Genomic DNA, 27,296 nt, shown 5'->3' with positions numbered 1-27,296 from the left:
CAAACCAGGTTAGACAGAAAAACAAACAAACAATAAAAAAAAGCTGAGTCATCAGAGTCCTTCAGAAGGAAAGAAAACTCTTTAGGATGAAAAATCTCAGCTCATTCAGGGGAAGAGGGGGTCTGGGTGGGGACTCTTCCGGGTAGTGCTTTAACTATTTATCTTCAACCCATACTCTTCACTAGACTTAGCTCTACCGATTAACTTAGTTAGCTTCAGTACAATAGGCTGCGAAGGCCAGTGTAGATTCTCTAGGTTACTTATTTTGGGACATTCTCTCCTACTTGGTTAGGATGAAGAGATCCTAATAATAACACCGGACCTTCCAGCGGCAGCTTTTCAAGAGTAGATGCCCAGCCGCGCTTCACCCACGTCCATACTCTCGCGCTCACCAATAACTGCAAAGTGCAAAAAGCCTGCCAGGGCCTGCGGAAAGCGCAACGCCTCCGAGGCTAGTACATTTCTTCCCCCGGAATGATTCCAGCGTCTCTCCTGGTGATGTCAGTGGTATCCTGAGCCCGATCCCACTGCTAGTCGGGGGGGAGGGGGGCAGACTGTGCTCCCGCCTGCAGGGCAGAGCGGAGGTGTCACTCGCGGGGCAAGCAGCCCGGGGGCAGCCGCGCTCCAGGGCCGCCCCCAACCCGTCCACGGGCATTAGCTCCGGGACTCCTTGGGCGCAAAAGACCCGGGAATGCAGACCCCGCTGGCCAGCGCCACGCTCAGCCCTGGACGCCGCTGGGTCCCCGCGCGGGGGTGCGGGGGATGGGGGGTGGGGAGCGGCCCCGGCTCAGGCTGATTTACGGCTCTGCTGAAAACCGCTTCGCTCCCGCAGCATCAGCACCGGCCGCGGCGGCAGCAGCAGCAGCTGCAGCTGCAGCAACAAGTCGGGTAAGTGGTGCCCGCCGGGCATCTACGCCTGCGGCCCGGCATAGGGGGCCGGCCGTGGCTGCCGGGCTGGGGAGGGGGGCTCTGTAGCCGCAGCACCGGAGGGAGTTGGGAAAACCGGCTTCTTGGCCCCCACCTGCAGAACTCGTGTGTTCACGTATCCACTCTTGACACCCACGAGCTGGCACGCAGCAGAGCGGGGGCGGGGAAGGCTGGGACCCCCGAGGCAGGGTCATAGCCAGCCTGTCCTGCCCAGGCAGAGTAAATGAGGGCTTTTCCACTTACCCCTGGGACTGGGGTTTCCTCTGGGCCTGCATGTTCCCAGGGTGCGTGATTCCCCATTTCTCCTTATAAGGATGCTACCTCCTTACCCTTGTCCACGAGATCCCTGACTTTCCCTTCTTTTGCTCTTGGCTACGGTTCTTGGTCCCGTGCTGGGCTAGGGTTTGCATCTCACTTTCAGAAAACCAGCAGTTAAAATATCCCAGTGTGGCACAGGAAGAGTTTCCCCCAGAGGCTTATTAACCTGGAATAAGCTGTCTGAGGACTTGTTTGCACCTCTGCTTTTGATGAGGTTGACGGTCCAATAACAACACTTTTCGACATAAGTTCTCCAAGCTGGGCTCCTTCTTTGCGGGGCTGGGGGAATGCTTGTTGCATTTAGATAGAAACCATTCTTGGAGGAATAGACCTGCACTGCTTGCAGAATTGTACTGCCAGCAGTCATCTGTTGCTAGGGCTAATATAATAAATTATTCCAAGGAAACAAGAACTTCCTGCTTTTGAAAGAGTTATGCTACTACTTACCTGGCTCTAACAATGGCCATCTCTAGAAGTTGTCATGTTAAAACAGGGTCAAAGACAAGATAAATCCATCCAGAACACTCTATTATGATAAAATCTTGGCCGTGACCATGGTCCCATTATATCATTGGAGCCCCAAATTTCAGCAAAACTAGAGTGTAAAACTGTTATCATGGTGATAAATACTGACATGTCATCGCAGCAATAATTAAAGGACACAATTAAAGGCAAATATCTCAGATTGTAAAATGTTCAGCTTATTATGTGCTTAATGCCACCATCCTAGCTCATACTTGAGAAAAGAAGGCTGCTCAGTTAGGACCTATATTGACAATTCCTGTGAGTTCTCCTTATTTTTTGTATTCCATCTGACCTTGGATTAATTATTTTCTCAATAGTTCCAATTCTCTCATTTGTGAAGAGTGACTTTACTCACCTATTTTATTCTAGGCAGTGGTTTGCAAACTTATTCTGTGAAGGCCAGGTAGTAAATCTGCATTACAGGCCTTAGAGTCTGTGGTAACTACCCAATTCAACTGTTGCCCAGCAAAAACACTGGTAGAAAATGTAGAAACAAAGGGAAGCAGTTGGATATGACCCTTGGGCTGTAGGTTTTAATTTAAAAAAAAAGACATTATATGCAATAGTTTCTGGAAACCAAAAAGCCTCTGCCTTCAAGAAGATGCCCACCATCAACCGTTTCAGTAACTTTTTAAAGCAGACATGTTAAGTCTCTGGGTCTTTTGTTTTCTTTCCCTCCCCCCCCCCCCACCCCCGCCCCAGGACTTTTAGAGTAATGCAACAGAAGGCATTTGAGGAAAGCAGATATCCCTGGCAGGAATCCTTTGAGAATGTTGCTGTGTGCCTGCCATTCCGCTGCCCGAGGTGTGGAGACCACACCAGATTTAGAAGCCTGTCTTCCTTGAGGGCCCATCTGGAATTCAGTCACAGCTACGAGGAAAGAACCCTCTTGACAAAATGCAGCATCTTTTCTTCCCTCAAAGACACAGACCCAGCTGCTTCCTCAGAACCCCTGAAGCAGGGAAAATCTCCGAGCAGTGGCCTTGTGGTCAAGCAGAAGCCCAGCTATGTTAACTTGTACAGCATTTCGCATGAACACTCAAAGGACAGGAGGCCACTGGAGGTGGTGGCGGAGAGGCCCGTTTCCTACATGCAGACCTACGCGGCGCTGGACCTGCGGGCAGACTCGCTGGCCGCCCCGAGGGCGAGCCCCATCCCAGACTCCAAGGCATCTTTCGAGGCACACGTCAGAGAAAAATTCAACCGGATGGTCGAGGCTGTGGACAGGACCATCGAGAAGAGAATCGATAAACTCACCAAAGAGCTGGCCCAGAAAACTGCCGAACTGTTGGAAGTTCGGGCAGCGTTCGTGCAGCTGACGCAGAAAAAGCAGGAAGTTCAGAGGCGGGAGCGGACCCTGAACCGACAGGTGGACGTGGCCGTGGAGATGATCGCGGCCCTGAGGCGGCGCCTGACCGAATCGGAGGAGGAGCTCCTGAGGAAAGAGGAGTAAGTGGCAGGGAAACAGGATGCTCACCCCGGGGCTTTAGGGCTTCCGCCCCCAGCCCCAGCCGCCCCCCTCCACCCCCCACCCCGGGAGCGTATGTTATTCAAGGCTCCGTTTCTCTCCAGGCAGGTGCTTGGGGTGCTTTTCTCATTAGCAGAGTTAATCCTGCTTTTCTCATTAGTAGAGTTAATCCTATGTGGCATACGGCTTTTGTTATCAGTTGTCCTCTCTGTACGTGTGTTGCAGCCCAGCAATACTAAAGAATAGTCGAACCACTTCTCTCCTTGGAAGCTGGCAACAGCAGGGAATGTTTTTGAGAGGGGAGTAGCTTACCCGTGTTGGGAGCTGTTCACCAACTGGTGAGCAAGGGTGAGTTGAGCCCGAAGGCAGGAAGGTTTGCTGGGTGACCCATCCGTCTTGACCAGCCTCCATTATTGTAAAGTCGAGAACATGCGATGCTGTCTCATTCGAGTACAAAAGTATGCTCCAAATACAAATAATTTTAGCTTACTTGCCATTTTGGATTATCTGCCCATGTTACTATAATGACTGTAGCTGAGAAGCCATTTAATTATAGTTTATAGGAAGCAGACATTGGGCAACCAAGATGAAAGACTTTGCAATAGTGCTGTATTTCTACAATCAAACTTCTAAGTTTAAGAATTTTCCACGTTTTCTAAAATTATGCGTGATACTAAGTTAAGTCTGGCCCCCTTGCAAAGAGTTCATACTGGTTCTCACAAGTTATAGGTGGTCACGGAACCTACTGCTTTAAAAAATCATCATATTTGGAGTCATGTTTCCTTATGAGTCATATGTATTCAACCCAAATTAGAAAAGTGTATTAACAATGCAGTGTATTTCCCAAAAGCAGAATGCCAGATTTCATTTTAAATGGAGGCTCGGAATTCATGAGATCAAAGGATATTAAAATTGACAGACTAAAACAGCCTAAGAGTTTTCAAATAATTTGAATTCTTATTTTAGAGATTGCTTTAATTTCATGCTTTCTTTCCCCCTTGGCATTCTTCTATCTCATGTTGTCTCTTAAAATATAGTAATTAAAGTTATTTCCATTTGGTAAGAGAATGAGAAACCCTATATATTAAAGAGATCATCATTCACTATCACTGAATGTTTACATTCTACCTAGAGGGAAAGCCTATTCTGCTCAGACTAGACGTTTTTAAATTATGTTAGTTAGGACAGATTTGCGTGAGCCATTGATTTACTTTGCTCCTAGGGAAATAAACTCTAATAATATTTCTCTCTCGGCCTCAGTTGTTTCCTAATAGGAAGTTAGTGCCTTGAATGGACCCATTATAGCCACCACGGTGACCAACCCTGTGCCACTGAAAAAAAAGGCCTAGAATTCATTTTTAACATTTCTGTTTGATTCAAGGGCATTGAGTTTAAAAGGAAACCAAATTAATGTTTGCATATATTTATTTGTTTTATTTTACTTATTAATTATACAAGTAATATTGAACACAGGATTTGGAGTGGTAGTTACCTAGGGCACAGGGAGAGAAGACAAAGGAGGGGAGGTCCAAATGGTTAGACCCAGTTTACTGTCAAGGATCTAAATTATTTGGGTGGTGGGTTCATGGGTGCTTTCTTAATAATAACTGAGTCATTACTAAATAAGAGTGGCCCAGGCTTGGATATGTCATGAGCCAGTAGTTATGATTAATCCATTGGATTAATCCATTGCGGTCACCTGAGGACCAATTGGAAAACTCGTGCATATTTGTAAAACAAACATTTAACTGGATAGAGCTGTCTGTGTTAAAAGTTCCCTTCTTCCCCAAGCTTACCCTGCGCCATCCTCCAGAGACTGCAACTGTTAAGTTCAGTGACTGTGCTTTCAGACATTTCCTGTGCCCATACAATCATATGTAATTAGGCACACATGTAGAGCTTCGGGTTTTTTCCCCCCGAGCGGAATCATGGTACAAACTATTATGCCATTTGGGTGTGGAGTTTGTTTTCCTTTTAATTTAATACATTACAAACATCCTTCATGTACTGTATATAGAATTATCTCATTCCTTTTGACTGTTGCATAGTATTCCATGGTATGGACATATCATGATTCATTTAACTAGTTTGCTACCCATGAATACTTAGTTTTGCTCTGTTTTCTTACTATTCATATTAGTACCTCATTTAACATTGTATGTGTGTATACATATATATCATTGTACACATTTTTGTGAGTGTATCTGAGGGTAAATTATGAATTAACTTTTTTCTTTTTTTTTTGGTGCATGGTCTGGGAAACTGAGTTAACTTTTAATGTATCATTTTTGGGCTAACAGAAAAAAATGCAATGACATTAAAAAAAAATTGAATAAAAATACAGTGAAATTTAAAGTTTAAACTTTTAAACTTTAAAATACACAAAGTCTTCATTTTTTTAAGCCTGTGTTTGGGGCCCTCCCTCACTTTCTCCATTTAAGCATCAAATAATCACTCTCTCTGTACATGAAATAGGACTGAAAGAGTCTTGTTTCCAGGAGGGACACTGAAGCTCTTGGTGTGAGAGAGCCACAGTGGACAGTGACCTCAGTGTCTAACCCTTACCTCCACCCCCATCTGAATAGGGACATAGGAGCAAGGCAGCTGCCCTGCTGCCACTCCTTCCATAGCCAGCTTGATCTGACTGATCTGGCGTGCCGGTCCCTCTTCCTCCCTACTCCCCGGGGCTCGCTCCCAGAGCTGTGCCTTCACTGCGAAGTCACCTCCCAGATGAGGGAAGGCCTGGTATGGCCACAGACATGCTAGAGCTGCTAAATATTTCCACGTGAGCGCTCAGGAGCCACTTTTAACAGAGAGTAGGTGATTAAGGTCACATTTAAAATTGACTCTGTGACCTTCTGAAACACAGATGGTAGTTTTGGTTAATATAAAAAAAGCAAACATCTAGTATTTTGACATTCACATAAGGATGCTGTCTTGTTTATACATCTTTTCCTCAATCTTAAAATCCTTACTTTCAAACTGAAATAAAAGTTTCCAGGGCTGATTCTGCCCTGAGGCCATAGTGCTCAAATATATGTATATATACACATATACACAGTTTTACAGAAGAAGGTTTTCAAATTGGCAATATTTTGTACTTTTGTACTGGTGAGTCTCCTTGTCACTGAGTAGAAAGGTCTCTATATGTTTACGTAGCACAAACCCAAGATGTGAACTGAGTTTCATCTTTATAGTCAGTGTAACTTTCAGTGCCCTGTGGACATGGGTATTTACTTATTCAAGGGTATTCTGAGCTGTTGGGTGGCATTGGCTGTAATCAGGTAAATCAACCTGCCAGGCTTGCTGCAAAGTATCACTTCACAAGAAAGGATATGTTTAGGGAATAGTAGTGTTCCTGGCTGAGTTGGTCTCCTGGGGTTTGGAGAACTTCAGGGTAATAACAGTAATTCCAAATTTACTTACATTCACTTTCGCTGGTGAGGTTGGAAAGTCCCGATTGAGAACCTGTGATGTGCCTGACACTGTGCCAGGGGTGTGTGTGTGAGTGTGCTCATGTTCAAACCCTGGGCATTTTGAAGAAGTGTTTAAGTGTAAGGCATGGTTTTAAGCTGATAAAACTTTCGAGAATGGCATTTTCTGTGTGGACAGGCTGAACCAAGGGCTTAAGGAGGAAGGGCAGGATTTGCCACGGTGGCTAAAAGAGAGAGGGACATTGAAGGGATGGCAAGGAGGGGACTGTGAGAGACAGCCCCTAAGGGAACCTCTACCTCCGTCACGATCACACTCACATTTTACAGATGCAAAAAATAAGGTTCAGAGCAGTGGAATGACTCACTCAAGGGTGAACATTTAGTGGCAAAGCTGAAACTGGAACCCACATTCCCTGTTTTTCTGCCGAGTGCTTTTTCCATTAATTGACTACCTCCCAGCCAGACTTTTGAAAATGTGATATTTGCTCAAAGCGTAGAGTTATATAATGCTGAATCTGGCCCATTTTGGAATATTTCATAGCTATTTCAAGAAGGCTGCCATGGTGACATCATTTATTTTTTTATGTGATTAAAGAAAATGTCTGCTGGCATCAAAGGTGTTGGGAAATGGTGGCATCATAAGCATAGTCATGGTATTAAGCTTCTAGAATGCCCAGCCCAGATTTTGTCCTCATTGTCCAACGAGGGCTTTGAACTTGACTGTCCGGATGCCCGTGTTCAGACAAGGTAGAGCCTGTGCTGCTGCCAGCCTTTGCTAGTGGTGAGGAGCCTTTTGTGATTTCATCTCTAATTTCCATCCTACTCCCTTGTGAGCTACAACAGATGTAATCTGTCTCCCTTCTTTCTTCCTCATTTGCCCTGTTCCCACATGAAATCAGCCAGAAAGGAAACCTTTACTGCATGCCTGTTAAGTGTCAGGTACTGTTCTAGGATCTGGTGTTACAGTGTAAATACAGTAAAAACAGTTTCTGTGCTCAATGAGCGTATAGACTAGAAGTGAAAATGAACATTAAACAGATCATTAGGGGTATGATAAAAAGACATATAGGAGTGGCCTGTACGTCTTTATCCGGACCTGGCTATGGGATGCTGGCCTGTAGAAGGCAGGTTTGACTTGATAATTTGTTTTGTACAACTACATCTTCTTGCCCCTTAATTGGGTCATTTCCATTTTCTATCAGTTAAAGCAGTTTGAGTAGACAACTTGGTCTCCAGACTGATCCGCAGCTAGGAAGCAGGCCAAGAGAAATCATGGTAAGTTTAGAGTTCAGTGGGGAACAGAGGGGCCTGTTTGCTCTACCTTATTAATGCATTTTTCAAAAATGGGTTCTCCCTTTTCAGGCTGTGTATTCCATGCTGACGTAGACAAACTACTACAGAAAAAAACCAGATGTCAAACATGCCCTTTTCAGGATGGCATGTTTCTATTTTATTTTCTCTCTGTCTTTTCTCTCCATTCTTCTCCCTCTCCTCTTTCTTTGTTTTTAGTTTTTTAAGGCCTGAGAGCCTTAGAATATGGTATATATGGTGTTGATCCACTTAGAAACAATAAGAATAATATGGATCTCTCACTAGAATTACTTTTTTCTTAATTCTTAATGAGAAATATATACATCTTGCTCAAAGAAACCTAAAAAAGAAAGTTGAGGCAAAGGGCCTCAACATGGATCCAGACGTATGGCTGGTACACAGTTCCATCCCTTTGGGTATGCTGAGAACACAGGAGTCGACTGCATGCTTGGAATTTGCAGCCAGGCTCCTGAGTGCTGGGAGGTGTCTGACTCCAGCTTCAGGATTTGCCTCATGGCTCTGTGATCAATAGCTGGACTATTTTTAGCTGGAGGTATTTTTATCATTTCATACACCTCTGAAAAGGGTCATACATCAGCAATGTAAGATGAAATTTAAATGACTTGGTAGAGATTTGCCTTTGGGAGGAGAATCTGATGTTAATGCATTAAGAATAGAAGAGAGTCATCCATGTCAGAGCCCACCCCACTCTGGTGGGAGGTGCTTTTAGGTTACTCATTGGTTTGATGCCCCTACTACTTGTCTGGAAAAATATCACAAGAACCCTAAGAATCTTTCGGTCTGTTAAAGAATTTCAACTAGAGATGAATTCGCAAATTTCATGAGATCAGCAGAAATCTGCTGAGCCCTATTGTTTGTCAGGCTCATCTTAGGTGCTGGGGGGGGGGGGGTACAGACTAAACAAGCAGACAAGGTCCCTGAACTCCCTGATTTTACAATCTAATGGGGTAAATGTGCAAACCAAGCCCTCAGCAGTGTGTGCTCCGGTGGGGTCCCAGGTCCTGGGGAAGAGCATTGCAGGTCGGCCAGCCCACACCTGCAGGAGTGTTAGTGAAAGCTGGTGAGGGATAGAGGGATGAATAAGAGAGGGGCTTGGGAAGGGTGAGGAGTAGCCCTGGCAGTAGGGGTATGTCTCCGTGGAGCAATAAAGGGAATTCATGGTGCCAGAGCTGTGCAGCGCTGAGGCCAGAGGGGAACACAAGACTACAGGGTGGCTGTGAAAGTTGAAACAGGAGAGTAGACATCATAAATGCGCTATTGATATTGGATTACAATAAATGATAGGCTCAACGCTTTGCCCATCATTAACTGCCTAGTTCAGTGTTCATGCAAAATTGCAATGAATATGGTGCATTAATGTGCATTTCAGTCATTGCCTAAATGCACATGTGTATCTCCCTCCCATGAGCTCTGTCTGCCTATTCTGAATAAACCTGTGCCTTTAACTCTCCCCCGCCACACACACATCATGAAATAATTGAGGGGGTTCAACCTGTAAAAAATGAAGTAATTATCATCTCTATTTCAGGCTTTTTCTACCCTGCAAATGAATGAGTGAATGAATATATAATATGTATTTTTAAACAAAGCACTGATTGTACTTAAGGGCTTTTCGCTCAGTGCCCCCTTCAACTGTGAGTGCTTCTAAACTTATCAAGAGGCCCAAGAATCTTCAGGATACTGGTAGATTCCCAATTCTGCAAATCAGTCCGCTCAATAATTTGGAGGCCAGTTTAGATTCTTTACTTATTTACCACTTAAATAAGTGGAAACTTAAAACTTTGGATTTAATAATATTTGTCCTATTTGCTTTTTTTTTTTTTAACAAATAAAGAGTCCAAGAAGGGGGTATGAATCACCCAGAATCTGTTAAAGATAATTTTCCCACAGCTCGGCTGTCCCAGCACCCTCATTTGTCCTTGTCTTTTCATCTTTCCTTCTAGCTCTCACATTTTATTCTTAATCAGAAGGTCGAGAATCTAAAATAAAACTGTACATGTCCTTCACTGTTATGTCTGAGAGCATCATATTCTTCTTTTTCTTCATAGTATTCAGCTCAGCTTTGTAATTAAATATTTATGTCGGTATTTGTTTCTTTCATGTCTAACACTTCCACAACACCAGAGGTCAGCACAGTACAGCCCACGGGCCAGATCCCACCTGCCCTCTGCTTTGTTAAGGCCTGCGAGCTGGGGATAGTTTCATTTTTAATTCAAAAGAAAAATAAGTTGTGACATGTAAAACGTATATGAAATTCAAATGTCTGTTTCCATAAATAGAGTTTTATTATTACCCAGCCACATGCATTTGTTTGCATGTTGCCTTTGACCACTTTTCTGCTAGGCAGGGTTTTAAGTAGATGCTGCAGAGACCACAGGGCCTGCACAGCCTAAAATAGGCACTGTCTGGCCCTTTGCAGAAAAAAAAGGCTGATGCTTGAGCTCGACTGTAAGCTTCATGAGGATAGCTATAGGCTCTTTAGTGTGCCCCACCACTGCTCTCTGAGCCTGGTAGCACTGAATAAATGTTTGTCAAGATAGTGAATAATGGAATAAATAAATGAATGCATTGTGGCTGCATCTTACTGGTGTTCTGTCACTGGAGTCCTGAGGGCCAGGATCCCTTTTGCTCACAGTATGATAGTAGTTTTCAAGCTTTTTGGCCTCACTTCCCCTATACAGTCTTAAAATTTGAGGCTCTTAAAGAGCTTTGGTTTATGTGGACTCTATCTATTGACATTTACTGTTAATAGAAGTTAAAAAGTTATCTATTAATTCATTTAAAATGAATGATCAGTCCATCACACGTTAAAATAAGCAACACATTTTATGAAAATAACCATATTTTCCCAAGAACAATTGAATGAAAAGAGTGGTATTGTTATACAGTTTGCAAATCTTTTTTAATGTCTGTCTTAATAGAAGACAGCTGGATCGTAATAGCCCTGCTTGCTGCATTCAGTCTGTGGCAGATATGTTGAAGTATATGAAAAATGGTCAGACTCATACAGACATGTAGTAGGAAATTGGAGGAGGTATTTAGCCTTTTTCAGTTAATAGTAGATATACTTCTTTGCTGCTTTGCCAAAACGCAACAGTTGGTAGATTCTTAAAGATTAAAAAATGTGGCGGGCATCAATATAGAATCTGAAACCTTATCAGTGAACTTTTGTTTTCTCTTACAGTGAAATCTATTGCTCTATCTTACCGTTTGAGTGGATTTTTTTTAACTGTTTGGGGTGTAACTATTCAAAAAGTTTACAAGTGTAATGCAGTTAAACTTCAGGCCCCCCTCCCCTGCCTTTTTTTTTTTCCTGTTCAGATAATCCCCAAGATTCCTTCTGGGAAGTAAGAGGTGTTTCTGGATATCGTTCATCCGGACTGGACAGGATGTGAAAATGGGATCTGAAGTTGTACACACATCCTATTTATTTCACAATCACTCCCTTGGTTTTGATATTGTTTTTGACACAATCTCCGAATGATGAACTTCTCCAGCCCTTGTGTGCGTAGCTTTTTAAAGGCAAATCACGCTAAACTATCCAGCTTGGTTTAACTACCTTTTTATTTAGTTAATGTGAAATATCCACAAACTGAAATTCAGTTAGTACCGGTGCCAGGCTGGTTGAAAAATACAAAGGATATTAGCTTTGCAGCTTCAGGACACAAGATAATTGGGTGAGGGGGTTAGAGAAAGATCCTTCTCTTCTATGACATAATACACCATGAACAGCTAGGCGCATTAATATTAATTTTTGGAAGTTTTATATGGAACCGTTAGCAAAACATTATGTAATTTTAAAAATACAGCCACAACCATAAACTATGTTGCCTTCGGATTTTTTTTTCTCTTGCTTCCATGATGTTAATCCTGTGAGATTAAGTTGTTAAATGTTGCTGACTTCTTAAAGCAGAGCCCAGTGATGATAACTACGTACAGGGAAAAATATATGGCAAGATATTCACAGTCATTACCCCTGAGAGGTGGGATGATGGATCATTTTTGTTTTCTTTCTTGTCATTTAAAAATATTGACAACAAATATTTATTGAATATTTAATGTATGTCAAGCGTTGAATACTGAGGGTTGAATATAGAGCAGAAAATAAAAAGATGATTCAGCCTCCACCTAGTTGGAGCCTCCAGTAGGTAAGTTTTCATATTTTCCATAATAAAATGTGGAATGCTTTTATAATAAGATTAAAAACATACAGTGCATCTTATAACCAAAATGAATTGGAAAAAAATGGCTGGCTGTTTTTTCTTTTTCTCCTCTCCTCCCTCCCTCCTTCCTGTTAAGAGTGAGGTTTGTTTTTTTGGTTGACTTCGTGTAAGTGCAATTTTGAGATTCTTTCATGATTCCATTACCCTTAATATCATCCAGGAAGTCTCTATGATGGACTTGACACCAAATGAATGAAAACCTTAATATTAGAAAGAGGATGCAGTAGCCATTTTCTTGGGCTATATTTTCAGTGGTGCTTTTGAGCTGTGAAAATCCTCCATCAAAAGGATCTAAACCATAGCTAAGAATCACCAAAGGGCTGGCTTAGCACCTGGACGGATCCTCCACCATTTTGCTGCTAGTCAAGGTGTGTATGAGGGCTCACTCAGGAGGCAGGTCAACCCCAAGTGACACAGGGCTTGAATACTGGCTTGTGTCCATGGTCTGAACAGCTTGGACTTTGGAAAATGCACGTCTTCTATTCAGGCACTTGTTGATGAAAGAAAACTTGCTTTCAAAAACATTCTTACTTCTCTTATGTGGATAGTTCTTAGCTACTGAAAGATAATGGGATTATTTGGTATTGGAGTTTACATTTGATCCTGAATTAGGCAACTGGAAAAAAGGATGCTGGTGTAATGAACAGTTCTTTGAGTGAGTCATTGTCAGAACCAGTCTCTCTATTTTTATCAAATATGTAATTCACAATGTTTTGCAAAGATGTTGCACTCTGTAGGAAGTATCTGAAAAGTTTCAGTATGGCCAGATATTATGACGTACGTATTTGTGAGAGAAAAATCACAAGTAATTGTAAAATTGGCACACAGAGTAATAATGCAGAACAAAAGGGGCTGGAAGCCACTTTCAGCTATTTTCCAAAAACCTTATGCAAAACTGTGACAGACCTGAGTTCCCTGAAGCTCTACTCTCTATTTCTCAGGAAATTAAGGAGTTTAGTGGAAGATAAAGATTAAGTGGAGGTTGAGAAGAGGCAGAGAAGGCAATGAATTAAATCAACTGTCTGGAAGAACTACATGCGGTTAAATTAAAAATTTAGGATTCATTAAAAAGAAAGAGGCTGAAGAGGTAATGATCAACATCATTAGAATCTTGTCTTTGTATAAATTAAAAATGGCCAGAAAAATGAGAGGACACTCACTGAAGGCTGAGAAATTTTGAAGACCGATGAAAAGAAATACTAATAACCTATGTATGGGTAAAATGATGAAATTCATTAGCTCCAGAGAGGATGGCAGAATATCTCCAGGGGTAGCTAGAGATGAGGAGAGCTGTAATAATGCACACCTGTTGGTAATGATGGTCTCCTGGCTCTTGGACGGAAAAAGATGTGGAGGGAGGGCAGTCAGGAGGGGTGGGGAGGTAAAGAGAAGCAGAAAAGTTGCGTGTGTGTGTGTGTGTGTGTGTGTGTGTGTGTTTACATACAGAGATATGAGAATGGCCATCAAAATATTAATGGTGGTGGTCTCAGGATAATGGGATTTCAGGGATATTTCCTTTCTTTACATTTTTACTCTTTGTAATTTTTGAAAAAGTTTATCTTCATAAATCACAAAAATGTTATTTTCATACTTTTGTGAGAAAGAAAATATAAAGTGGTAATAAAGTTATTTTTAAAAATTTGGATTTAGAATCCAAAATGAATTGTGTAGACGAATGAGAGTTGATCGAAGTATGTTTTAGTGAGGGCTGCTGTCCCTTTGCTGCTCCTATGTTATCCAATCCCAGGTATAACCCCATCTGTCTCTGATTGATCATCCTTTTTTTTTAAAACTTTTTTTATTGTATAGGGTAACATATATACAAAGCAAAGAAATAAAAAAGCCACAGTTTTCAAAGCACTCCCCAAAAAGTGGTTGCAGGATACATCCCAGAGTTTGTCATGGGCTGCCATACGATCCTCTTATTTTTCCTTCTAGCTGCTCCAGAATATAGGAGGCTTTGAGGGCTTAAATATTTTTTTTATCATCTTTTTTTTGTGAACAATAACATATATACAAAAAAGCTATAAATTTCCAGGCGCAGCACCACAGTTAGTTGTAGAACATATTTCAGACTTTGACATAGGTCACAATTTAACAATTTTAGGTTTTTACTTCTAGCTGTCCTAAAATACTGAAGACTAAAAGGTATATCAATTTAATGATTCAGCAATCATATTCATTTGTTAGTTCTATCTTCTATGTATTATTCCACCATCACCTTTGATCTTTCCATACCTCTCATTGGGGTAGTTTGGGCTTTGGTAATTCTAAATTTTTGATATTGGAAGGGTCTGTCACTAATATGGGGTAGGGAGATGAAACTATCTGATGATGTTCTGCAGAGGCTGGGCTAGGTTTCAGGACTTATCTGGACCAGGGACCCACCTGGAGGTTGTAGGTTTCTGGAAAGTTACTCTAGTGCCTGGAACCCTTGTGGAATCTTATGTATTGCCCTAGGTGTTCTTTAGGATTGGCTGGAGTGGTCTTGGTTGGGGGTTGGCAGGTTATGATAGGTAGCAAGGTCTATGTAAAGCTTGTGTAAGAGCAACCTCCAGGGTAGCCTCTCTAATCTATAAACTCTCTCTGCCACTGATACTTTATTAATTACACTTCTTTTCCCCCATTTGGTCAGGATGTAATTGCTGATCCCATGTGCCAAGTCTGGATTCATCCCTGGGAGTCCTCTCCCATGTCGCCAGGGAGACTTTCACCCCTGGATATCTGATCATCCTTTTTAAAATACCCTTTGTCCATCATTCCCTGTACCTTTGCTCCAAGGTTCAGTTTTCTTCTTAGCACTTAATCATCATCTGCTATTTATATCCATTTGTACATTTTATTGTGGCTGTCTCCTACTATACTGCAATCTCTAAATGTAGCTGCTAAAATGTAATTTATTTATTTTGTCATGGTCATGGCCATAGTGCCTAAAGCAGTACCCAGCACGTAGTAGGCCCTTAATAAAGATGTGTTGAATGAAATAATTCCTGTCTCCTATCTCTATTTTGTGTTCTGACATTTTTACCTTGCAGAGAAGTTGTTACATTCAACCATTTCCTGGAAGCAGCAGCAGAAAAGGAGGTTCAAGGGAAAGCTCGGCTCCAGGACTTTATTGAGAATCTGTTGCAACGGGTAGAACTGGCGGAAAAGCAGTTAGAGTACTATCAGAGCCAGCAGGCTGCCGGTCTCTGCCGCGACCTCAGCGAGCACGTGGTGAGTCACACTGGGGCCCTGTGTGTGGTGACTGAGTTGAGGACAGATGAAAATGCTAAGGGAGCTGGGCAGTGATTTTCAGGGAGCCTCCAGGCATCATTTTAAAGAACTGCCCAAGCCTTGCTTATGCTATGGAAGTGATGCTGATGGGTCCAGGGCACTTGGAAGTGATGCTGATGAGTCCAGGGCACTAGGAAGTGATGCTGATGAGTCCAGGGCACTTGGAAGTAAGTTAAATCCTGAATGCACAGTCTCCAGTTCTTCTTCACTGTCCTAGTCCAGGCCAAGCTGAATTGGTAGAAATATTTTCATATTTATAGAATAAAGCCGTTTGGATCCAAGGCAACTCATCTGTCCAACCCTGGTGCTCAAGTGCATTGATAGTTTTTATCCTCTTTCTGTAGTGTTTTAAAAGAATCTTGTGAAACCTTTGGCCCTTCTCAGTAAAACAAGATCCAACCACATATACTTTTGTTTCCCTGTAATAGGAAGGGAAAAACTGTTCAAAAGTTTCTATAGATTGAACATTCTTAAGTAGATTTAAAAAAGAAAGACTTAGAAAAATTCACAGATTAGATAGAGTTCGATGATAGATTTTCTTTTTTTGTATGCTTTTCAGCGGGGGTCACATTTCATTCTTTTTCCATGTGAGTATCCCCTTATTACAGCACCATTTGCTGAATTTTTGTTTATTTGTTTTTTTTCTGATTTGTTTGTTTGTTTGTTTGTTTGTTTGGGAAATGCATGGGCCAGGAATCAAACCTGGGTCTCCCGCGTGGTGGGTGAGAATTCTACCACTGAACTACCCTTGCACCCCCTCTGATAGATTTTTGCATACAATTTTACATATAGTTTCAGGGACTTAAAGACCCTCAGAGCTTAGATGAGAAGCCTGGGTATATATGAGGCTCCAAACTCCAATAAATAGCTTGAACCTTGCAGTATTTTCCAGAGATCTATTGACCCATCCTTTGGAAGAGTGGAAACAGATAACTGTGCTCTAGGTGACACGTATGGGTAGTCATTTTTTACCCTCTATATAGTTTCTTTGGTGATATAAACAAAAAAGCCAAAGAAAGGATTTTTGAAGCCCCAGTACAGTAAATTTATAATATTTTCATTGTTTATTGAGTTTTATTTAAACTTACCTCCTCTCCCCAAGTTTAAAAATGATTTTTTCCCTTCCCCTAAAGAGGACTATAAGGAAAAGAAAAATGGGAATCATTTATGCTTACCAGGTTAACAAGGTTGCTATAGTTGATGAAGTTTGGATTGAGCATTCTTGAATCCAAGCCAAGATGAAAAGGAAACATGATGAAATAACAAATCTAATTATCTGAAAGAAGGATTATGCCAAGCATAGAAACCAAAGGAAGGAATGAAGTGAAAGACAGGCAGATAAAAGCAGGAAGACAAGGGAGGGAGAATGACAGTAAACATGAAGGAAAGAAAGGAAGGTAGAAGGAAAGAAACAAAAGAAATCTTACATGGGGTTTGTTGTAATAATGCACACTCAGCCTTAGAGCAGCATAGTACTACCAGCCCCAGAACCTTCCAGGCAGGGACAGAAGTAGGCTGGAAGGAAGTAAATTTGTTACATCTGTTAGGTTTTGGTAGCTACTTTAAGTAGTTTCATCTGCATGACATATTTATTGTTTCCTGAGCAAGTGTCTGTGGTTTTCTCTGTGTAACTTATATAAAAGGGCATTGTCACTTCCTCCCTTGATCCCTCTCTGTCTTCTTGAGAAACTGTGAAAGTTGTCCATTCTTGACTAACTGTAGCTGGAGGGACACTATATGCATATGCATCTTTTTTCTGCCCTCTTCTCAAATGAGGGTTTACCCAGTGCAATAGCAGCTTGTCCCGAGGGACACCCTTTCTACCTGCACACTTCAGCACCCTCCTCCAGAACAGACGGGAATATGTTTGCAGCCCGGCCTGGCCCTCACCATCGCCACTAAGCCTGCATTGCAAAAATTGTGTCATCTTCTTCATCTCTTTCCTTTTATCCACCTCCAGGTCCTCCCCTCATTTTCTAATTACCACCTTCAGAGAGCAGTGAAATTTCTACATTGATATATAAACTGCTTCTTTCCAAGGTGCCTTTGAGCTTTAAGATTTTTCTGTGCTCTAAAAAAATCTCCTTCCTCTCATATTTTTTTTCTGAAATAATTTTTCAGCATCTGTAGCTTTCCCTTAATTCCCTTGAGCATTTATGTTCTTTTTCACCTGTTTGATATCTAAAAATGGAATGTGCTTACTTGGATACTTTATCTTTATTCTCTGAAAAATGCTGTCGAATTAGACTCAAAGTGACCTGATATCCCATCTGCCAAAACCACTCACATAATTGCTCAGATGGAAGGTCATGAAACAGCTTGCATAATCTTATTTTAAGTGTTGCATTTATTTCCTGCAGGTTGCTAAATTAGGACTACCAGGAATTCATTTAACGCCGATTTATTGGGGGCACAGTGCTTACTGAGTGCTAAGAAAACAGCTGTGAATAAGATGGATGAGGTCCCTGCCCTCACGGGTGTTATGTTCCAGTGAGGGGTGGGGCACCATAAACAAGTAAAAAATAAAGGAGAGAATTTCTATATAGTGAGAACTACCAATAAAGAAAGAGGAGACTAAGGTGATATGTTTGAGAGGTCTAGGGCTGAAAACTACTTTGGATTTAGTGGTCAGGAAGAGCCTTGCTGAGGAGGCATTATTTGACCTGTGACCTGAATAATGAGAAGGAGGCAGCCCTGGGAAAACTTGGAAATGGATTGTTCTAGACAAAGGAATAGGATGGTCAAGTGTCTTAGCAGGGAGCAAGCTTGATATGTGCAAGTGGCAGGAGATGCAGACTGAGGGCTGAGGAGGATCCAGATTATGCTGGGCTGTGCAGGCCACATAAGGAGTTTGGGCTTATTCCACAGTCCACAGCAAATGCACTGGAAGATTTTAAGTGGCAGCAAGATCATTTTGGCTGCTCTGTGGGGAACTGACGGTGGGGGCCGAGCAATGAGAGACTGGTTAGGGGGCCATTATGGTCTGAGAGGTGAGAAACGATGGCAGCTTGGGGAGGGTGGAGGTGGGGAGAAGTGACAGATATGGGATCTATTCTGGGGAACTGACCAGACCAGTAGGCCTTGCTCAAGGATTGGATCCGAGGAGTGAGGAAGTTGGAATCGAGGATGAAGCCAAGGTTTTAGGGAGGCAGTGCAGAATGAAGGCTGTTCAGATGTGCAGTGCTGGCTTAAGTTTGAAGCCCAGCCCTGACAGTGGTAAAGTATTGAGGCTTCCAGCCAGTTGACTTTTCTACCTTAGTTCCCATATCTGTAAAACGAGGAGGGTAATGCTTACCTTATAGGGTTGTTCCTCAAGGGTTAATTGGGGTTCTTATCTGGTAAGTACTTAACCCAGTATATGACACTAGACCTGTACATCTGTGTGTATGTGAACCCAAGGTTTTGGCCCGAACACCTGTGTGTACAGTAATGCTCTTTACAAGAAAGGAGAAATGGGAGGTGGGCTAGGTGACTAGCTGCCCCAATCCTACAATTATCAGAAACACTTTGTTTGCATTTTAGAAGTTCTTAGGTTGGTTTTCAGTGCAAGGTTATTTCTATTTTTCCAACATGGAATCCTAATCAAGAACTCTCAGATGTCCATCTTAATACCGTCTTCTTCCTAAACAGAAAGAAGACCAAGTAGTGGACTAGGAGAAGATGGAGGCAGGTTAATGGGCAGAGTAGAAATGAGCTTTTTAATCTGCCCCTGTAAGGCAAGGTTGGAGCAGCCCAGAGGAACAGTGGCCTCTTGCATTTAAGGGGAGGAAACATGAAATTCTATAGTGGCTGTGATAACAGACCCTCCCTCCACCCCAAACCTTATTACTTATAGGACAATTGAAGAAATTCGAATTCATCCTCAATTCCATTTAATTTACTTTGTACACACTTTTTCCTTGCCATTATATGCATGAATGCCTACTTTTTAGGGAGGCAGTGCAGAAGGAAGGCTGTGCAGACATGCAGTCTGCAGACTTGAGTTTGAAGCCCCAGTCCTGACACTGGTAAAGCATTGAGGCTTCCAGCCAGTTTTCTTTTCTACCTTAGTTTCCATATCTATAAAATGAGGACGGTAATGCTTACCTTATAGGGTTGTTTCTCAAGGGTTAATTGGGGTTGGTATAGGTAAGTACTGAACCCAGTATGTGCCACTGGGCCTGTACGTAGGTGTGTATGTAATGTTCATGGGACAGCATTATTCATGCATTTCGCTGTTGTAAGTCACAGGAAATTGCTCTAATTTACTGAGGTTCCAGAGGGACCCCTTAGTGACATCGATAGGCCATAAGGTGTGATTCTTGAAACATTTTTGAAGTCAAGGACCCCTTTGAACATTTGACAACAGTGTTGACCCTTCCTCCCAGGGAGGGAAGTGTACACATTCTCTTTCACATGCACACACACACTTAATTTTGAATAAAATTTCAATGGGTATTATGTATATACACAGAGAACAAATCATCAACCTGTATGCTTACATACAAATGTAAAGTGAATCTCAATAATAAAAAAAAAGGAAAAAACCCTGTATACTTATTACAGTTTACACAAGTGCTAAAGTCCATTGCAGAAGCCCAGAAAGAGAATCCTTATTGGTATTGGGGGAAGAAAGGCACAAAGGGGAAAATGCCAGCCTCACATTTGCCTGAGCCACTGTTTCTCCTTTATACATTGCATAACCTCAGTTCTTTCATGCCAGGATGCTGTGTTTTCCTGTTTGCAATTTAGTAATCTCATGCCAAATCCAGCCTGCATGAACATGATCAAAACAATGCTGACTTTTATGTAAAAAGACAGAAAACAAGGATCCCATCTTGCCTTCCTGGGGACATGACCTTCAAAAATCTATTTAAAAACCTTTCTGGCTTGCTCCTGATGAAAGCTCGAGTTGGACACAGAAGAACCAGAGGGAGTGCTCCTGTTATGCTGAGCTTAGCGTTTGAGATGATTTTAGTATAGTAGGGACACATGTCTTGGCCAAACTGCACCCCAGCACCACGGTGGTCAACCCACATTTCTTTTGCCATCCTCTTTAATGTCAGCCTGCCTGCTGAGGTGACCCCACTTCTTTTAGTAAAGGCTACATGAGGGAGGTAAGGAACTGAAGGCTGCGGAGCATTAGGCTTTGCCTATAAACTGGATGGTGACAGCTGGTTCACAAAATGATAATTACCAATTTATCCTACAAATGAAGTTGTTCTGAGCTGAGCCACAAAAGTTTAGGCAGATATTTTATTGCATGATTTATTGGTGGTGGAAAATCATCTCAATGATGGGTGGCCTCTGGGACAGCTATGGTGTTGGTCTCCATATGCTATCATTTCAGAAATGATGTACTTTTGCAATAAACATTTTATGCCAATTTTCCCCTTAGTGGATGTGTGCTGACCAGCCACAGCTGTAGTGAGTTAGCTGCAAATGCAGCCTGAAATCAATCAAGAAATAATGATGCATCATTCCAGTTTTTAAAAACATGTTTCTTCAAAGGTTGCTCTGGCGGTGGTGGTGGTGGTGGTGGGGTGCTCTTTGACTTCCTGAAATTTTTGAGACATGCTGATGCTGGCTTTTGAAAAATCTAAGAACCAGTGCACAAAGAGGCTCCCTGAGTATGCTGAGGCTGGGCATGAGATGTTCTTGTTCACTGATGTGATGGATGGCACCAGGATTAATGTTTCTGAGACTACTTATGGGTTTCCTTAAGGCAAATTCAGCTTATTAAAAACAAAATAAGAAAGATCTTCAAAACTGAATCCAGTATTTTAGAACCTCATCTACTCTTTGTGACCAAACGAACAGAGGTTTATTTTGTCTGGAACCTAAATTTTCTGTAGCACATAACCCAACTCAGCCTGTCTGGATAACTAATTTAAACAATCAAAACACAGGGAGCCCAGAATAAGAATGAGGGCCTTTAATCCTGTATAGCTTAATGTAATGCCTGGATACATCCTAGAATATATTAGGCAGATAATCAAAAAGTATTGGCAAAGTTCCTTGAGGGATGGGAAGAAAAATATGGAACTATTAAACTTTACCATCGGGGAAACCCCTGATACTGTGTCAAACATTAGGGACATCCGAATCAATAGGCCATGCCCTTGATCTTGAGGTTTGCTCTTGTGAAGCTTATGTATGTAGTGGAGAAACTTAGTCTACCTATAGGTATGCCTAAAAGTTACTTCTGGAGGATCTCTTTTGGTTTCTAAGCCCAACTTTGCAAGTGAAATCACTGCCCTCCCCACTACATGGGACATGACATCCCTGGCACCTATGGGATCAACAATGCCATCCTGAACAAAAGAGGGAAAAGAAGTGTAATAAATGAAGTATCAGTGGCTAAGAGAGTTCAAATAGATAGAGAGGCTACTCTGGGGGTCACTCGTGTGCAAGCTTCAGTTAGACATTGCTACCTATCATAACTTGCCAAACCCTAACCAAAACCATTTCAGCCAATCCTAAAGAATACTTAGGATATTATATAAGATTCTACAGAGGTTCCATGCACTAGGATAACTTTCCAGAAACCTACATTCCAGATAGGTCCTTGAACCAGATAAATCCTGAAACCTAGAGGGGCCAGCCTTTCTAGCACATCAGCTAGTTCCATCTCCCTACCCCATAATATTGACAGCCCCTTCCAACATGAAAATGTTAAAATGGACATAGCCCAAATACCCCTAAAAAGTGGGAGAAAGATCAAAGGTGATGGTGGAGTTATGCAGAGAAGGTAGTTTAACAAATGAGTATGATTGCTGGATCATTATATTGATATTTCATTTAGTCTCTAGTATCTTAGAGCAGCTAGAAGTAAAAACCTAAAATTAGGACTTGTAACCCATACCAAACTCTGAAATCTGTTCTACAACTAATTGTTGCTCTTTGCTTTGAAATTTTTTTCTTTTTTGTATGTATGTTATTTTTCATAAAAAAGTCGATTGTGGTGATAAAAAAAGTATTTATTCCTTCTAGCCTCCAATTGTTGTGGAGCAGCTACAAGGAAAATCTGAGATGATGGTATGGTAGCCCATGACAGACTCTGGGATCTGTCCTGTAACTACTTGTTAAAGAGAGCTTTGAAAACTGTTGCTTTTTCCTTTCTTTGCTTTGTATATATGTTATATTGTACAATAAAAAAGTTTTGTTTTTTTTTAAAAAGGGCATCCAACATGCAAATGAGGTAATATCTTTTTCTTGTTTGCTTTCCTTCAGCTTGCAGATATCTCCTCAAATAGGAAATCCAAATGCCTGTATGTATACCTTTATACTTGGGCCATTTGATGTTAGTATAGTACGTATGTTCAGTATAGTATGTTTGTTTATTATGTACAGTATATTTTTCTGTTGCATTTTATATAATATCTATTATTTAAGTGCATTTGGGAACATGTACTACATGTGTACTTAACTTTGTAAAATGTTGATGTGACTTTTAACTATACCAACATTCTATTAGGATATGGCACCATGATAGTACTACAGGGTATTTTTATAGTATTATATAGTATAATTTTCTTTTATTAAGGTTAGAATAGTCATAATAGCATTATAGTACTATTAATGTAGTAGCTTACTAATTATCTATATACACAAATTTATATCGTGACTCATTTACTTTATAATATCTATACTACAGATTTGTCTGAGTCCCCAGTAGTCACTTAAAGAGTCAGGAGATATGGATTCTGATCTCATACCACTGTGTGCAATATTATGAGCTGGCTTTTAAATTTTGCTGTGCCTCGATTTCTTTGCTGGTAAAATAGGACTAGTAATGTCTTTTTGGAAATTTAGTATCATGAGCTCATTTTGTGAGATCACTGGACTTTTTGGAAGAAAAATACAAATATACATACTTTTGTTTTACTGGTACTATTACCAGCACTGTAGTGTGCAAGAGTGATTGTGCCATGTGTATAGTTCTTTTAGGATTTTAAATAAACCTTTCTTTCTGCTCTCTGTCCATCTGTAGGGGCCGGGGGCACCCACATGCAGTGTGTAACTACCAGGATCTCAAGACCCATTTCCACCCAAAGGGAAGGAGCTACCTGAAGAAAGCCAAGGCTGACAGAGCCAGCATGCAGCCTGCTAAGTCCGTGCATGAACAGGCCGAGTTCTCGAGAGAACTCTGCAGACCACCAAAGAAAGGGGAACCTCTGGGATTTAGCCGGAAAGGGAACATCAGGCCCAAAATGGCTAAAAAGAAGCCAACAGCCATTGTGAATATCATCTAAAAGGGTAGGTGGCTCCGAACCACCATCGCCGGGATTTGGAGAATGTCCTAGGGGATGAACGATGATGTCCTTTTGGACACATCCCATAGAAAGACACATTTGAAAATCAACAGGGCATAACATTTATTTTTCATCCATACAAGAGTCTCTAACCTGAATTTAATAATCCAGAATCTCGATGGACCAGAATTTTTGTTATAAGCCCCTTTTAGAAGCAAGAGGTCAATTTCAGAAAGAATAAAAAAGTAAAGCAATTTTATCCCAAGGTTTTAGTAGAATCAAGCCCTGATTTCTAAAATAATTCACCCAGTGTCCAATAGTTTCCTCATCTAGAGTCCTCACACCAAAGGATATGTGAGAAGTCGGGCACTGGTAGAGAATTCATGCGTGTTCACTGTTCTCTAGATTGTGGGGTTAGCAATGAGAGTGTAAAGTTCTGTCAATAGCAGTGAGATAAAAGTATTTTTGTTTGTTTTTAACCTTCCCCTCCATGAATTTGAAAGCCCCTCCAAAAGCAGGATTCTGTTCCCCCCTCCCCCAGTGTTCTGGTTAATCGAGGTTTCAATTTTGGTTTGCTTCAGAGACTCCAGTTTTTATCATTTCAAAGGACTGATTTTTCAGTTTGTTTGATTGAGGTTTCATGTTTCCCCAGATACATGTTTATTCAGATTTTGGTACATCTCGACTCTCCCTTTTGGCTGTGTATTCTGCACCCTAAGACTTTGGTGCCAGCCTGTATTTTAGTAGCTACTCTACTGCTGTGGTTGGGGAGGACAATAAAACCCTTCTCTTCAGCACCCATCATTGGTGCAGTGTCTGAGTGATTGGAAAGCCAGTGGACCGTGCATTTAGTGTATCGTGAGCTGTCCTGGAAACACTGCAGAAGTTGCTCAACCCTTTTCAAAGATCTGCTCCCTTGTCAGTGTTGGCAGCCACTGTGTTAGCTGTGGGCATGGCTTTGTCTTTTGCTGACCTAATGTTTCCACGAGGCAGCTCGCTTTACCTCCTACTGCTTCTGTTCCCTTTTAGGATTAAAATACATGTTCTTGCCTTTCGACCAAGCATCTGAAATGTTCCTTGTATACTGCTTTCTAAAGTAATTTCTGACATAAACGATGCATGTAGGATCCAGAATCTGAGACTCCTCCCATCCCTCACTTAGAATAGCTTTTGTTTCCACAAAGAACTATCTGTTAAAAGCTTCCTGCTTTACGATTTTTTTCTAAGAATGAATTTCCACGTTACTCTTCCTTTTTAAATGAGCAGTCTCATCAAGTTTCATGCAGAGTTTAAAAATGCAGGCATACTTCTGGAAATAAGAAGAATTTTGTCTGCAACTATACACATATATACATATATATATACAACACTCAAAATATATATGTCAAGTGTATTAATTTATTTTTAAATACTCATGAAGAAGGTGTGTGTTTGTGGCGGGTGATCTTTAAACTATATGTTAGTTCATGTAGATTAAATTCTCTTATTTTAAGGATTAAAACTGTAATCTAATTAACATTAGTAAGAATTATGATTGTTATTGCAATATGCATCTGATTAGCAGCACATTAGCATAGATTATAAAGCAATTAGTTAAAATGCCAATAAATGGAAAGGTGTAATTTATACAAGCATTTTAAATCTATCATAGTAAAAAAATGTTGAATTTTGAGTCTTCACTTTGACTTTTGGTGAATGGGGGTAGCCCATTCCTGTGGCATATAGGCACCTATCAATCGGGAATAAAACATTGCTGTGAATATCGTTGTTTAGGCTAACATTGTAAAAATTGTAATGTAATAATTATTTATTAGGAGAATTAACCTCCTCAAGAGGTTATTGTTGTTTATACCACGATTGCACTTTAGCCTTTTACATACTAAAAAAATTGATTTGTTAGTTGTATTGCATGCTTTTTGTTCTGTAACATGTATGTGAGATAACAACTTGGTTTTGAAGATGGTATAGCCGGATTTTTTTTTCATTTTATTTAATATAACTTACATTTTCAGTTTTTGTTTAATATGCCTAGAGGGCGTGGCAGCCTTTTAGTAGTGGCACCCAGTGATCTTAAGAAAGCTCCGCATTGTCATATCTACTCTAAATACATTATACAAGACACATTTAATATATAAATTATTATATTCATATGCTGAGCTTCCTTTGAGACATACATTTACTGTTAAAATATAGGAGCTGGTTCACTCTAAGAGATACTCCATTTACATGTTGTGGCCAAAACCATGAGCTTTGTGTCTGATCTTTAAATATTTTGTCTATGTGGGTGGTAGACCTTAGAGTTAAGGAAGTTGCTTTTTCTGAAGAAATCACCAAAGTTTCTGTGAAAACATATTCAAGGTTAAACTGAAGAATAGGTCTAATTTTATTATTTGTTTTCTAGGCAAGACATCATTTGGACTGTGCTTTCTTTTTTCCCCCCCAAAGTAGGTGACAGATTCTTAACTGCAAAGTTCAGATTGCTTAGACACTGTTTTCCAGTTTTCTTCAGGGCCAGTCAGTTGTAAAGAAGTTGGAATATTCTGTTCCCAGAATTAAAAAAAAAAGTTTTTAGATTATGAAATATTCTAATAATAAAGCTATATTTCCTACTAATGTGTTGGTATGTTTTGTCTAGTCGAAGTGTTTCTGGAGAGGTAACTGTTGACTCATTAAGGGTAAGCAAAATGATCTTTCATAAATAAGCTGTTCATTGCACATTTAAGCACCAAGATCTTATACACCAATAAGTTTCCTTGAAAACTTAGCTGATCGTTTTTTGTTGTCATACAGCCTTTATTTAAAAGTTCTTTTTATATATGTTCTCACAGAGAGTTCCTCATTCAAAGCCCCCTTGGCAGTTTTCTCCTATCTTCCTACACACTCATGAACAATTTTTTTACGTTGTATTTTTAAACTTGTCAATTCTTAGCAAAAACCATGAGCAAATTTCACAATATGTATTCCAACCTATAAATCTTATCATTTTGGGGCCTAAAGAGTGATCAGAATAGATAATAAAGAGAAGTACATCGTTGGTAGAAATATACACCCATTCTGTATATTTCTTAAAAAAAACCATAGGGTAGAAAAATTTAGGGGACTCCATCTGTTGAGGAGCTTTAATGCTATTGGGGAGATGATCTCAGCCTGCTCTTTTGCCTATTTATGTTAGAGTTAATGGATTTACCCGGTGATAGTCTTTTTGAGAAATAACTGTGACATTCTTGATTATTGCTGGGCATTAGAAAACATAAATAAATCCCTGTATCTTGCTTCTTCTCAGTCTGGGTCCTTGAAAGATGAATTCCAGGGATGGCATGCAGGATCCCCAAAACAAGCCTTGAAGCAATTTCAAAAATTTAAATGATTGGGATTCTAAAAGTTGAAATCCTTTTTGTGGAATTATGTGGGTTTTTTTGTTGTTGTTGATGTTGGTTTAGGTTTTTTTGGGTTCATGTTCTGAATTAGCAAAATGGACATGTCTGAAATTTTTCAATTTAGAAAGGGATCTTCAGTGTGCAGCTCTAAGATAAACTTACTCTGGCTTTGCAGCTGTTAT

General features: G+C 40.8%; 2 protein-coding genes and 1 long non-coding RNA gene across 3 annotated transcripts in view; 1 reads left to right on the top strand and 2 right to left on the bottom strand.

Moving 5' to 3' along the window:
• LOC143653855 (uncharacterized) overlaps positions 1–3,237 on the bottom strand; it is a 30,495-nt gene extending 27,258 nt beyond the window's left edge. The window contains exon 1 of the long non-coding RNA XR_013161566.1: positions 3,028–3,237. This is a non-coding gene — a long non-coding RNA (uncharacterized LOC143653855). The remainder of the gene's footprint in view (positions 1–3,027) is intronic.
• On the top strand, positions 136–26,342 carry ZNF365 (zinc finger protein 365). The gene is made up of 5 exons (XM_077125175.1): positions 136–888; positions 2,473–3,219; positions 15,263–15,443; positions 22,716–22,753; positions 23,476–26,342. The coding sequence occupies exons 2-5, from the start codon at positions 2,486–2,488 to the stop codon at positions 23,735–23,737; spliced, it is 1,215 nt and encodes a 404-aa protein (XP_076981290.1). The 5' UTR covers positions 136–888; positions 2,473–2,485; the 3' UTR covers positions 23,738–26,342.
• The window catches only part of LOC143653854 (uncharacterized), a 130,704-nt gene continuing 119,024 nt past the window's right edge, over positions 15,617–27,296 (bottom strand). The window contains exon 6 of the mRNA XM_077125200.1: positions 15,617–15,922. Coding sequence (XP_076981315.1) covers positions 15,852–15,922 — 71 coding nt within the window. The 3' untranslated portion in view covers positions 15,617–15,851. The remainder of the gene's footprint in view (positions 15,923–27,296) is intronic.

The sequence above is a fragment of the Tamandua tetradactyla genome, chromosome 13 (genome assembly GCF_023851605.1).
Source record: "Tamandua tetradactyla isolate mTamTet1 chromosome 13, mTamTet1.pri, whole genome shotgun sequence".
NCBI lineage: Eukaryota > Metazoa > Chordata > Mammalia > Pilosa > Myrmecophagidae > Tamandua > Tamandua tetradactyla.
Note: the sequence above shows the minus strand (reverse complement) of the source record. Positions and strands in the feature narration are given on the sequence as shown.

Bases quoted from the DNA above. Each gene is read 5' to 3' on its own strand.
- ZNF365 (XM_077125175.1), top strand. From the start codon at position 2,486: ATGCAACAGAAGGCATTTGAGGAAAGCAGATATCCCTGGCAGGAATCC. The intron at 15,444-22,715 runs GTGAGTCACACT...GCTTTCCTTCAG, and splicing joins GCGACCTCAGCGAGCACGTG to CTTGCAGATATCTCCTCAAA. The intron at 22,754-23,475 runs GTATGTATACCT...GTCCATCTGTAG, and splicing joins AATAGGAAATCCAAATGCCT to GGGCCGGGGGCACCCACATG.